We start from the raw sequence: 14394 nt of genomic DNA on the forward strand, positions 1-14394 counted from the left end.
TCTCTCTCTCTCTCTCTCTCTCTCACGCACACAGCACAAAACAAAAACTGCCGACACAATGAATACATCCACATGACCCAGTACATAATGTGTAGCAGACACGGGTGCTGCCATGATACTGCTCTTCCCTTCCAACAACAACAACAACGTCGTCGTTGTCGTCGTCGTCGTCATCATCATCATCATCATCATCATTCTTTCAACAGCTGAGTTCTAAGAACCCTGAAGAGGCCAGGTGACTGGCCAAGATCTCAAAGGTAGTAAAGTGAAAACGAGAAACCACACATCCAGGTCTAACTCCAAAGTGAAGTTCCTTCTAAGACAACAATTAGTTTGTGAATTTTATTCTCAACCACACTGAAAAGTCAGGATTCTTTTTCTATGTTGTCTACAAGGACTTATTTGAGGACTTGCTTAACTGTTTCAGAACCCTGCACATCCCTTGTTTATATGACAATGTCTTTTTTTATTACACATAGCACTATTATCTAAGTGACACAGCTCACAAGGGACAGAGAGGGCCCAAGGACTCTCCAAATTTCAAGAAAATTGCATGAACAGTAGGCACACTGATATCAGCAAAACAATAGGGATTTGGTAACTTCAGTGCTGACCAGCTACAAAATCGGACAGACTATTACTGTGTAGATGAGCACGGTTAGTAACAAAAATATCACCCATAGAAAAGCAAATACAGCAATCCCAACCTAAATCCAATTTCAAACCTCACAAATATAAATCCTGAAAGAATCTGCATAGAAAATAATTTTTATTTCTCAGGAGCTAGTTAACACAAAAATTCACACTTAGAAAGCACTTCCTTCACTTTAGAACTCTTCTTCAAGATGTTAGTCTGTTTGTTTAATCTGAAATGAGAGCCCAAGTTCCCCAAGATGCAATTAATCAGTGGCTGAGTCCCACCGGCTTGCTTCCCAAGCTTCCATGAGGGCCTTTATCTGGAACTGCTAAAAGCTTCCTCTGTACTGTCTGACCTAATATGCCGCAGAACAATAGAAATGGGTTTCCCTGTCTAACCACTATCCTATTAATAAGAAAGCGTGGGCTCAGGGGAATGCTTTCACATATACATGTACAGTATCTATCTTTATTTTAAATCCTAATTTATGATGTGAATCCTGAGAATCTTACAAAAGGCACATAATGTTTTCCAAGAGAAGAATGATCTGATAACTGTGATCTGAAGAAAAGAATTAAACTATGAAGTTAGTTTGGTCATTTAACAGTATGTGAAAAATGGTGGATTGTCTCTCTTGACATAAGCTTCCTATCAAGGACCAGCAAGATCTACCCTAACAACAAGGACTCTTGCTAAAGAACTACGGATTCTCAGGAAAAGATGCTCATAGCCAGAGGGGCAAGAGGGCATCCCACAGCCATGGAGAGGCCCAAATTAAAGTCCAAACAAGAAATGCCTTCTGGCCTGCTAGGCAAGAGCAATCCACATATTTACATAACTTTATTATGATTCAATGAATAAACACCTTAACTTCCAAACCTACAAATGATTCTGCATGACAAAGACACCTTGGATAAATGAACTTTTACTTAAAAGATGAATTGTATTTCATAATCTCATTTGTTTCCCCAATAAATAGGCTTGCAGAACCAGGCACAGTGGGTCTTGCCTGATTCCAGCATTCGAGAGGCTAAGGCAGGAGGAACATAAATACCAGCCTGTGATACATGGCTAGTTCCAAGCCAGATGTTGACTACACAGCCCTTTTCCCCCAAAAAACACTAGCAAAAGATACAACTCAAGTATTTTTTAAAACCCATTTCTGATGAGCATGCTTTCTCCAAGGTACTAATAAATAGACAACTTCAGAGAGAGAGTGATACCAAAGAGACAAAAGACTCAATGCAAACGTCTAGCCGTACTTGAAAGGGACTAGCCCTATATATTGTAGAGTACAGGCCCCTAAATCATCAGAAGCTTGATGTTTTAAATGTGTAAGTGCTCTTTTATTCACCATATATGTTCAAGAGAAGTTCTTCTTTCTTAACTTGTGAGTTCATTAATCAAGATTAGCTCAAAGGTTTCTTTACTCTTCTAAAACACCTTGATCAAGGGCCAGGGATTTAGCTCAGTGGTTCGGTGGCCTGCCTAGCAAGCGCAAGTACCCGAGTTTGATCCCCGGTACCAAAAATAAATAAATAAATAAAATAAAACATCTTGATCAAGATCTATCCTAGTTATGGGATTAATAGACTCAGATGGAAAGACAAACTCCTATTTTCTTGTTTTTCCATTTTGTACTGGGGATTGAAACTACAGCCTTCACAGTAAGCTAAGTCCCCAGCCCTTTTCTTATTTTTAATTTTAAGGCAGAGTCTCCACTAAATTGCTAAGCTACCCAGGCTGGACTCAAATTTGTGATCATCCTGCCTCAGCCTCTTAGAGGGTGAGGTTACAGGCATGAGCCACCACACCTGGCCCATATCTATGTTTAATTGTACCCCCTTTCACAGAATTTAGCCCTAGGTACCTATTATTCATATACAACATATTTAACTACATACCTCCCCTTCAATGATCAGAATGTGAAAGGAAAATCTGCAAAAGTTGCTATAAATCAACGATTTATTTCCTTGGGCTTTATTTACATCAAGATTAGATATTTATATTAATGGATTTTTCTGATTGCTTCGTTCTACAAAACTCAAAAAAAAAAAAAAAACCCAAAAACCCCTCAACCTTTTGTAATTCATCCCTGCATAAAATCCTAAAACAAAAGAATAAAAGAACCTATGTTAAAATATTAAAAATCTGATTATGTGCAAAGACTTCTAGAAGCTTCCTGAACCCTCTTGACATACACTCTTCTCATCCACTAGCCTACTCTAGTGCTAATTTTCAATTTCAACATCAATATGCTTAATTATCATCATCACTACCTTTCCATACAATCTCTCGTTAACTTAGTGCTTTCTGGAACTTACACCTGCACTGCCTATACACTTCTGACATTGTACTCTTCTTACCTTTTGGATCAAACACAGAATTCACCTTAAAAAGAAATGATCTAAGGGAGTGGCAGAAATTTAACACTGCATCATTACATGGTAAAATATCTTACATGTAACTAAAGGGAACTCAATGGCATAACCTGGTGTGGCTCTGGAAGCAATTACAAGCTTTCATGGCAGATTTTCTTGAAAAAAATGTGTCTTTCCTGGAGGCAGAATTTCTACATTCTGCACTCTATTAACATTCCAAACTAACCCTAACAAGTCTTGAGGTGAACAGGAAAAAAAAAAATTACACAAAGAGGGAAATCTAAGACCTGAGTGTATATAGCTCCAAACATAATTTAGCTGTGTCACCTTGGGTAGATCATTTGACCACCACAGTCCCCAATTCTTCATTTTCAAGATGAAGAAAGACTAAATTCTGTTTAAGGTTCCTTCCAATTTCAACTCTAGAACTGTATGGATCTATGAAAATATCAGTCTCCCCCCATTTCAAAGACAAGCAGCAGCCAATAATGGCAAACTAGCCTAGATTTTTTCCCCCTTTTTTAAAAGCCAACTTGAGCAGCTTTCTTGGGTTGAAGTTTTATTTAGCATAATAAGCCCCAAATGAAAACGACATTCGAAAACGTGGAAGAAGAGGGGAGTAAAAAAAAGAAAAGAAAGAAGAAAATCACACACTGACGTTGTTAAAATAGAAACTTCAATTACCTTCGGGCCAGTTTGTCAATAGGTATTCCAAAGCAACTAATCACTGGCTTCCTAAAATAGAAATATTTATCGTTGTTTCCTTCTCATCCCCAGAGATTGATTCCGAATAAAAAGCACAGCGTTTAAAATCAATTTACAACTTCAGAATAAGTTACGAGGAAACTCCCGAAGAGCCTGCCAATTCATTTGCATTTAAGTATGATGAGAGCTAAGAAAACGGGCTCTTACCATAAGATGTGAGAAACGCACAAGAGGCAGATGACATCTGCAAAGGGGACAGCATTGCCACAAAGGATACAAGATGAGGACATTTAGGCAACAGGTCCAGAGATGGTATCGCAGCCCAACGGGAAAGGGGTCGGTCGTTGCCACCTAGTCTGCCCTCCGCAGCCCCCATGGCGTCGGTCTCTCCCCCCAACCCCCATCCCACGCCCCTGCGGCAGAAATCTCCCTCATCACTACCTTCCCCCGGCCTCCTGTCCTCGGCAGGCCCTCTGATCTCTCCAAGTAAGAGACCAGACTCAGCCGGTCCGCCACCCGCGTCGCCCCCACCCCGCCGCATGTGCTCCGCAGCCCAGTCCCCACTGCGGCCAGCTCACCTGCACCTGTTTGCGGAAGTGGCGCGGCCCCGGCATAACCGACGACCAGGCGCAAAAGCAGCAGCAGCAGCAATGCGGGCGGTCCCGGCATCTCGTCCACGGCACAGTCCCCCGGAGACGGTTCTCGGGTCGCCTTCCTTGGGTCCGTCAGTCCACTAGTATGTACTGCCTCAGCGGCACCCGCGCGGGCTGCTCCTGAGCAAACGTTGCTTCGGCCCAAACTCAACCCGGCTCCTGTTCCGCACCCGCCGCTCCGGCTGCAGAAACATCATCCTTCCCGCCTGCCTGCGCTGTGCTGCCGCTGCCTCTTAACAGTAGCTACAGCGGCCACCCTGCGGAACCGCGGGCCCGGGCAGCTGCCCTCCCGGCGCCATGATGGGCTGCGTCATGTGACGTAGAGAGGGGGGCGGGACTCTGTGATGGACAGATGGGCAGCCAATCGTCAGTCAGAACCTGTCCCGGAGGCCCAGCCCATCTCTCTGGAGGAGGAGAGGGGAGCACCGGGGCGCCCTCTGCAGACAGAGGAGTGCGTGGGCAGCAGGTAAAATCGACAATTGTTTTAAATTTAAAAATACAGGGGTATATAAAAAAGATCATAAAAATCCACCCAGAATTCATCCTTATTTGCTCAGTATTTTTACCACCAAAAATAGTTCTGTTTTACTTGACTTTTTTACTTATCAAAGCCGTTTCAGATTCTTCAGAGGTTTACCTACACATCCTATCAGCCTTCAAGCAGTTTTGAGCTTTTTATTTCAATTCAACAGGAATAGAGTGTTTCTCAGCTTGTCACCCACTGACTCAGTTCCTGTTAAGAGAGCCCTTCCGATCCCCTCTTTTTTTTTTTTTTTTTTTTTTTTTTTTTTGGTATCAGGGATTGAATTCGGGTCCTTGCGTTTGCAGGGCAGGCCACCGAAGCGCTGAGCTAAATCCCCGGCCCCCTATCCTCTCTTATCCACCTGGAAGGCTCTCTTCCTTTCATTTGACAAGACACACCTGAAATATGACTTCATCTAGGAAGGATCCTCCCCAATCCCGGGGAAAAATGACTGGCGTCTCCTAGTGCCCTGCCCTGGCTCTTGGAGGGAATGCAACCCCATTGCCATGTTTTATTGTTCATGTGACTGTAAGCTTTCTGAGGACAGCAGCTGTGATCGATTGAGCTGGCAGTGCCTGGGAGCTGAACAACTGGGCTTAGCTTGGGGCAGGTGTTTTCTAAAGGAATAGTGCTAGGACTTGGTTCTGGATACCGGTCAGGAGCAGCTCCCAGGTAAGGCAGGAACCTTAGTCCTACAGAAAGAGTGGAGGAAGCCCTTTCTAATCATGCATAACATTATGGTCAAAGGCCTTGCTTGGGGTTGGAGAAATGTCATACTTTCTGGAGAAGCCCTATGGTGCAGTCATGCATGAAAGGAACTGTTTGAATTGTATCAACTGGCCGTAAAGGCACCTACCAAATTCTCCAAACTCCCCAAATATCTCGCCTAAATGTCAGCTGTCTGTAGTGCTAACCCAGCACTGGACACACAAACAATGGTCAGGGACCATTTTGTTGAATGATTGAGACAAGTCACTAAATAGCTAAACTGAGCTGATCCACTCAAGCTATGTGACACAGTGAGCTAGAAACTCCATGGCTTTCTCTGCCTTTCTGCTGATGTGGGAAAGGGCCAGGAGGAAAAGGTCCAGAAAATAGACACAATCACTCTCTTGTGTTTCTACTTCTATCATGAAGCCTTTTTGATCAGGGGCGTGAAGCAACACTCACACTATAACCTGTGAAGACACTCTATGACTATTGGCAGCACCGCTGGCCCAAGGAAGGCCTGCTTCACAATCCTCATGGTAGTTAGTCATAATTCTAGTGCACCCCAAACACGTCATTCTATAATCACAAAGCAGGTTTTGTTATTATTTGAATAAGTCCCAAAGTTTTTTTTAAACACACACATACAACTTTTCCCCCTGTACAGAGCAGGGGTTAAGGTACACATTCCTCAGATGATGTCTAGTGGAAACCTTGACCCCACCACTACCTCACCATTTATACCTTTGGCCAGTATTTCCCTTGAAGACCTCTAGTTAACAAAACAAATAAAAACTCCTCTGTTAACTCTCATCTAAGAATCAGAAAACACCCTTTAGCACAATTTGGCATTGGATTCACATGATTTGATGAAATATATTTCAGTGTTTCTGCAGCTGATCTCACATGTGCCATTGCCTTTTCCAAGCTTTGCTCTATGCCAAGCCATCACACAGAAGACCCTCCTGGCTATAAGTGTCCTGCCAGGAAGTTCTGGCATGCTGAAGGATATGAAATCAGTTTAGTACCAGGTGAGTAGTACCTCTGCGACCTGGCACCCACAAGATATGCTAAAAGTTTGCCAAGTTTAGCTGGGTCAAATGGGCAGTAAAGAGGGTCCTGGTGTTGGTGGGTACTGGAGAAAACTCGTGCCAGCTCTTCAAAGCCAGTGGTTAGATCTTTAGGAATTTGCATGCCAATTGTTAAGCATGGCTATTATTAAAATTTAAATTATTAAATTTACAATTAAAAAATTACATGAAAAACATAGGTAAGGAGGAGAAGGGCTTCCAGAATAGAAAGTAATAAGAATTGTCAAAATGAACTTCTTCAGAACTCTACAGGGCCTGGGATTTGGCTCAGTGGTTCCGTTGCCTGCCTTGCAATTACAAGGACCTGAGTTCAATCCCTGGTACCAAACAAACAACAACAAAAAAGAAAATCCAGATTTCTACAAATTAGTCGAAAGTTTGTAAAAATAGCTAGATCTCGGTAAGAATAATGAGTTTTGTGGCATTTTCCTCTTGCCGTATTCCCATTTTTCTCATCCCACCTCTGTGGTAGTACTGAAAATCAGAAACCTCACCACCATGGTACTGTGAAGATAGGCAACCTAAAAGCTACTGAAGGGAACAGATCAGGTTTGGGGCAACACCAAAAGCTAAACCCCCAAATGGTTGTCACTATTTGGTCTGTCTGGAAGAAGCCAGGAAAGGCACCATTTTATGCCCAGTGTATTGGAAATAATCAGTGAAAATCACTCAACATTGCAGCAGCCCAAGCCAGTGACATCCACTAACTGTTCAAAAACTAGGGAATAATATGTTGATGGTGGCTTTGAAAAGTTGCACCATATTCCCAGAAATCTAGACAGCCACATGCATGTGTAGGGCTCAAGTTTGCCCAGGAAAGACATGAGAAGGCCCTCATTTCTTGGCTGACCTTGAGACTATGCAAGCAGGAAGTAGGGACTGAGGCAGAATTGTAGGTTGCAAGAGCACTGGATGCATGCACCAACACACATACCAAAAACCAGGGAGGCATATTGTTTCGAGCCATTTAAGGAAATTTCTGGACAATCATAAACTGACCATTAAGATAACAGAACAGAAGACCAAGGATTTAGCCTAGTGGTTCTTGAGCCTGTCTTGCAAGTGGAAGGACCCAAGTTTGATCCCCGGTAACAAAATAAACAAACAAACAAACAAACAAACACAAAAAAAGGAAAGAGAACAGAGAAGTTAGTGGCCTATGCAATTTAAAAAGAGGGAGAGATTACAGATTTAGTGCAGGAAAGTCACTAAAAAGTGAATAGTAGGGCTCAGCAGCACAGTGCCTGCCTGGCAAGCATGAGGTCCTGGGTTTGATCCCTGGTACAAAAAAAAAAAAAAAAAAAAAAAAAAAAAAAGTGAATAGTGGCAGCAGTGGGAGGCTGAGGCAGGAGGATTGCCTGAGTTCAAGGTCAGCCTGGACTACATAGTAAGTTCAAGACCAGCCTGATCTACATAGAGAGACCCTGTCTCAAAACATATACACACACACACACACACACACACACACACACATGCACACGCGCGCGTGCAAGTGTGCACAAAAACACCAAGAAGCAGCATAAATAATGCAAACCCTCAGAAAAGAGACTTAAGGGGAAGTTTATTTTCAGAGTTTCCACATTATAGAATTGAAAATGCCCAGTTATCAAGAAACAATCACAGGGCATGCAAAGAAACAGAAAAATATGTGTGTCTGTGTATATAGGCTGAAGAAGCAATCAATAAAAATTTTTCCTGAGGAAGCTAAGAAGTTGGATATAATAGACAAAGATTCTAAATAACATATATGAATTAGAGTTTAGTTGAAATACAGTAAAAAAAATATCAAAACATGAAAAGACACCCCATATTCATGGATCAGAACACTTAATATGGTTCAGACAGCCAGACGTGGTGGCACACCCCTGTAATCCCAGCACTCAGGAGGCTGAGGCAGGAGGATTGCTGTGACTTCGAAACCAGCCTGGGCTACATAGTGAGTTCCAAGTCAGTCTCAACTACATAGTGAGACCCTGTCTCAAAAAAAAAAAAATATGGTTCAGGCAACACTGCCTAAACTGATCTATTTTTTTTTAAACAACACTGCCTAAACTGATCTATTTTTTTTTAAATTTAGAAATGAGAAGTTAGCCCTATTATTCATAGAAATTTAAAGGACCCAGAATAGTCAAAATGCCTAAACTTCTATTTTTTTTTAAACAACACTGCCTAAACTGATCTATTTTTTTTTAAATTTAGAAATGAGAAGTTAGCCCTATTATTCATAGAAATTTAAAGGACCCAGAATAGTCAAAATAATCCTGAAAAAAAAGTTGGGGAACTCACACTTCATGACTTCAAAATATACAGCAAAACTATAGTAATCAAAAGAATGCTGCACTGGTACATATAGATTAAACAATAGAATTGGAAGTTTGAAAGAAATCTTAATTTTTATGGTCAACTGATTTTCAACAAAGGTACCAAAACAATTCAATAGGAAAGAATAGTTTTTGTAAATCTTCAGGATCTTAGATTAGGTGATGGTTAGAGATCACATACCGTGAGCACAACTGAGCAAAGGAAAATAAGTAAAGTTGGCTTTATCAAAATTTAAAACTTTAGTGCTTCAAAGAGCCACCACCACAAAGTAAAAAGATAACACACATAATGGGAGAAAATATTTGCAAATCACATGTCTGATAAGATGCTTGGATGCAGAAGATGTAAAGAATTCTCAGAGCTCAATGATGGAAAGGTAATTAACTCAATTAAAAACTTGACAAAAGAATATGAATACACATTTCTTCAAAGACTATATACAAGTGGACGAAAAAAAACCTGAAAAGATGCTCAACATCGGTAAGCATCAGGAAATGCAAATCAATGCCAATCTATATCCACTAGGATAACTTATAAAAGGTCCACTAAACCAGGAATGGTAGCACCTGTCTATAATCCCAGCTACATGGGAGGCTGAGGCAGAAGGGTTACAAGTTCAAAGCCAGCCTTAGTGAAATGTTAACTCAAAGTGAAAAATAAAAACCTACTGGGGATTTAACAGTACAAGACCCTGGGTTCCATCCCCAGGACTGGAAAAAAAAATAAAATAAAAAACACAAGTGTTGGTGAAAATGTGAAGAGACCAGAAACCTCATTCATTGCTCATCACACTATAAAATGATGCAGCTGCCTTGAAACCCAGGAGAGTCCTCAAAATGTGGAACACAGAGGCATCTTGTATCCAGCAGTTCCATTTCTATAGTTTTTCATTTCAAGAGAAGTGAAAGTGAACATCCAAATACTTGTACACGAATATTCAGTGAAGTATTTTTCCTGATAGCCCAAACCCGAAAACCTCCCGATCAGTTGATGAATGCACTAACACAAGGTGGTGTAACCGTATGATGGGATATTTGGCAAAGAAAAAGAATGAATTGCTGACCATTGTTACAATGTGCAAGAACCTTGAAAACCTGAGTCCACGTGAAAGAAGCAAGCCACCAAGGTCACCTGTTGTATGATTTCAGTTTTCTGAATTTTCTAGGCAAATCCACAGAGATAGAAAATAGATCAGTTGTTGCCAGAGGCTGAGTAGGACAAGGAATGGGACTGCTAATAAAGATGGAGTTTCTTTTTTTTTTCTGAAGTAATAAAAATATTCTAAAACTAAATAATAGTGATGGTTACCCACCTTGTGACTGCCCTGAAAGCCACTTTTAAATGGAGGCAATTTTATAGTTTGTGAATTAAATCTCAGTGAAATTTTTATTTAAGAAACAAAAATTTCAGCACTCTGGAAGGCTGAGACAGGGAAGATAGCAAATTTGAGCCCAACTTAGCAAGTTAGCAAGACCCTGTCTCAAAAATGAGAAACGAAAAAGAGGTTGAAAGTGTAACTCAGTGAGAAGGCCCTGGTTCAATCCCTAGTACTGCCAAAAGGGAGAAAGGAAGGAGGGACAGAGGGAAGGAAGGAAGGGAGGCAGAGAGAAAGAGAGGGAGGAAGAGAGGGAGACTAAAAGCTATTGTTCCTAATATTTCACTATGCATGTTTTATTGTATGTCTTAAGGTTGTTTGCATCTATTGTTTCTGTATTGTGGAACTTAGTGCTTTAGGTTCAAAAACACTGAGTCTGTAGTTTGAAGGTGTCAAGTGTTGGCACCACAGAAATTGTCAGACACTGCTAATGAGGGCTCCCTCCGTGCCCGAGAGGGCCACGTGTTTGCCATTCCCTAGCACACCAGTGGGCTGTGTTACCATCTGTTGACAAAGGACAGTCCTCTCCACTGTAAGACCAGGGTCCTTTCTTGACTTGAATCCTTCTTGTGGTTGCATCTTTTTAATCCATCCTTAGGCAAAGAAGGAGACAAAGAAGGAGGCTGAAAGTTCTCTGCCTCTTCCTCCCTCTCTGCCAATCAAAGGCCACGCCACCTCCAGAAGCCTGTATCTGCAGGCTTTCCTTCTAAATGCCCGGGTGTGCAGTCCTACTCTCCTTTGGCTTATAGATCCTGTGTTCAGTACTGTCTGACTCAGGGAGAGCTCATCGGGTGTCTTTCAGATCCTGAGACACCTCCCATTTCAGAGGTGGGAGAGATCCACTATGATAAAAATAATGTGCTAAAATATATGTCAAGAAAATTAACACATTTGTTTGATACTTGAACCCAGGGAGCACTGAACTATATCCTCAACCCTGATTTAAAGTTTATTTCGAGACAGGGGGCTTACTAAGTTGACAGACTGACTTCCAACTTATGATCTTCCTGCCTCAGCCTGCCAGAATGCTAGGGTTATAGGCATGTGTCATCACATTTTGCAAATTAATAGTGTGTGTGTGTGCATGTGTGTGTGTGTGTGTGTGTGTGTGTGTGTGCGCACATGCAGTGCTGAGAATTGAACAATGGGTTTTGCAATGCTGGGCAAGCAATTTACCACTGAGCTACATCCATAGCCCACAAATTAACACTTTTAATATACATAATTTATACTGCAATATAATGATGCTATCCATAAGATAATTTTAGGGTTTATAAAAAGTCTACAACAGACGGTAAGATTCAGGAATGGAATGCCACTTTCAAATCATATTATGAACAGATTTTTTCCAAGTTCATCAGTGCGTATGTCTTCATTTAGAGGTAAGTTTTATTTAACAGTGACTTACAGATCACTTTTGATGTGTCAGACACTGCTCTAAGCACTTCATAAGTAATAACTCTTCATCTTTTTCTAATTTTAGAATATTCTGTCATCTACAAAAGAAACTCTACCCATTTGCAGTCATTCCCCCATTCCTCCTGGCAACCACTGATCTATTTCCTGCCTCTGTGGTTGTATCCATTCTGGATATTTTGTATAAATGAAATCCTACAATATATGGCTTTTTTGTGGTTACAGTATATGGCTTGACCTATTGTTATTCCCATTTTGCAGATGAGAATACAGAAACAGAGAGGTTAAGTACCTTGACCAAGTTCACACAGGTAGAAGTGGCAGAAATAGGAATCAAACTCAGGTAGCCTGGCTTCAGAGTTCTTGCTAAGTCCAATAATCAAAATTGAATAATGTCAAAGGTGGAAGTTGAGGACCTTTTGTGAATACGATATGTGGGTCACATAGCTCAGTGTAGCCTCTCAGGAAAGAGATTAGGGTTTGCCTTCTGGTGGAGCCAGAGGCAGAGGGAGGGGTTGGAGAATAGAAATGAGGGAGCAAGTGTTTCCCAGAAGATAGTAGTTGCTCAATAAACCAGTAAGCATTTGTATTTTAAATCTCTTTGGCCTGCCCAGGAGCTAAATTCATTTCCACATTGAAAAACTCAATAATATCATCCCACTAACAAGACTAAGGGCCCCAGGAACCAGGACACGGACACTACCCCTGTGATTCAAGGTGTCACACCAGCCACACAATTCCCAGGCCAGGGCCCAGTGACACCCCACTGCCCACCCCCTTGGGTTCTGTGCATGTCCTGAATCGCCAGTTCTCTGTGTCTGTTCCCTGCTCCCCACCACTTCTAACCTGTTCAGATGATTCTCATCACTAGTTCTCTGCTTCTTTGAGCTTCTGTGAAGACTCTTGGTTGTTCTTTCCTGGGGCTGTAGCCAGGGCCACAGGGGCCCCCTGGAGGAATCCTGCAGTGACGCACCTGACCCCCTCCTCATTCAGGTATTCACGAAGCATCGGTTATGTGCGCAACACTGTACTGGGCACCTGGGTCCACGATGGACCAGACAGACTCAGTCCTTGTCTTGCTGCAGCTTACCTCTCACTGGCACCAAAATCACATGGCCAGTTTTGAAAGTCATTGTGCTTGCGCTGTTGTGATCTGGTAGACGTCAAAGCGTATGCCTGCAAGGTGGTGCCCTGGTCACCTTCTCTGAGGAGGTGACATTTGAGCTGCAGTTCTGAGGATGAGCAAGAGGTAGCTGGATGAAAGGAGGAGGGAGAGTTCTGGATGGAGGAGGGAGCATGGGTCTTGGTGCTTTGTCTCTTATGGGTCAGAGCGGAGGCCAGCGCTATCAGGTGGAAGGAAGGGAGAGTTGAGTTTTGGTGGAGAAAGGGAAGAGTACAGTATAGGTGACAAGGCTTGGGGGTGACATGGGACGTTGGATGGAGGAGTCTGACACCGAGGGCCATATACAGTAGAGTGGGAGAGTTCCCCTTCCATTTCTAACCTCAGGACAAACGCAGTCTGTTCACCGTGACTTGTAGGCCCACACTACCTTGCTTCCGTGTACACCATTCCCTGGAGTCAGGCTGTTTGTAAGTGGGGAGGGAACAGCTCCCGGGCCTCCAGTCTGTGGGCTGTGGTTTGGGGCCCCAGTGGAAGGTTCCAAGAGGGAGGAAGGTGCCTGTCTCTGTCCTGAACCCACCTTGCCCTGGCTCAGCCACCCTGCTTTTCCTAAGATCCATGCAGCAGCCACAAAGAAGCTCCTTGTCTGTGTGGCCATTGTTAGTGTGTCTGTGTACTGCCGGCTTCTCTTATATAAGGCACGCCTGTGGTGTGTCGGGCGTGGCCCATTCAACAGGGCATGGCTGAGCTGCGGTTCCTGCTCTCAGGGAGGTCACTTTTAGTACAGGGAGGGCCAGGATCACTGTGGGAAACCCCACCTGCCAGTCCTGAGACCCTTGCCCCAAGCCAGGAGTTACTGCCTTCTCGGTTCCTGCCAGGCCAGTTGGGCAGGACTGGGCAGGTGCAAGCTGGCACGTGGGCAGGTGGGGCTGGGCTCCCTGGCTCATGGAGACCACTCTGCCCCTGCAGTGTCATCCTCTGGCCCTTCCCTGGCGCTGCACCAGAAGGGATTTCAGGAAGCTGGGCGGGCACTACTGGCAGCAAGTTCCTACAAGGCCAGCCTGGCCTCTCCAACTCCTCCCAGGATGCCACCCTCTCCCATCTGAGGTGCTGTGGTATTCCAAGGAGTCCAGCAAGACCGAGGATTGGGGCCTTTCTCCGTCAATGTTGGCCTGATCTGAAGCCTCCTGTCCCCCAGCTTCTCTAGGGCAGTATGTCTCACCTCTGGCCCACCATTTTTGCTGTACTGTGTTTTATATTTCAATAAATAATGTATTTTTTACAGGCAACAGTAGAAGAAAGGGACTCGCTTGACAAAAATAAAGTTTTCTTTAATGACCACAAGTTTATATGGACACCTATATAGGCTGGACCCAAAATGATTTGGCCCCCTTTTTTTAAAATGAGGAGGAACTGTCTTGGGCTATATATAAATATATATAATATAGTTTATGTATGTAAAT

The 14394-nt window shown here is 43.0% G+C and overlaps 1 protein-coding gene and 1 long non-coding RNA gene across 2 annotated transcripts in view; one reads left to right on the top strand and one right to left on the bottom strand.

The window, feature by feature from the left end:
* The window catches only part of Lmtk2 (lemur tyrosine kinase 2), a 91035-nt gene extending 86331 nt beyond the window's left edge, over positions 1–4704 (bottom strand). The window contains exon 1 of the mRNA XM_010642750.1: positions 4302–4704. Coding sequence (XP_010641052.1) covers positions 4302–4392 — 91 coding nt within the window. The 5' untranslated portion in view covers positions 4393–4704. The remainder of the gene's footprint in view (positions 1–4301) is intronic.
* A 67-nt stretch (positions 4705–4771) lies between these two features.
* On the top strand, positions 4772–11929 carry LOC104875294. Its single transcript, XR_784018.1, has 3 exons — positions 4772–4842; positions 6536–6638; positions 11879–11929. It is a non-coding gene; the product is annotated as an uncharacterized LOC104875294 (long non-coding RNA).
* Positions 11930–14394: the final 2465 nt, after the last annotated feature.

Source organism: Fukomys damarensis, unplaced genomic scaffold (assembly GCF_012274545.1).
Source record: "Fukomys damarensis isolate Sample0158 unplaced genomic scaffold, DMR_v1.0_HiC HiC_scaffold_17, whole genome shotgun sequence".
Taxonomy (NCBI): Eukaryota; Metazoa; Chordata; class Mammalia; order Rodentia; family Bathyergidae; genus Fukomys; species Fukomys damarensis.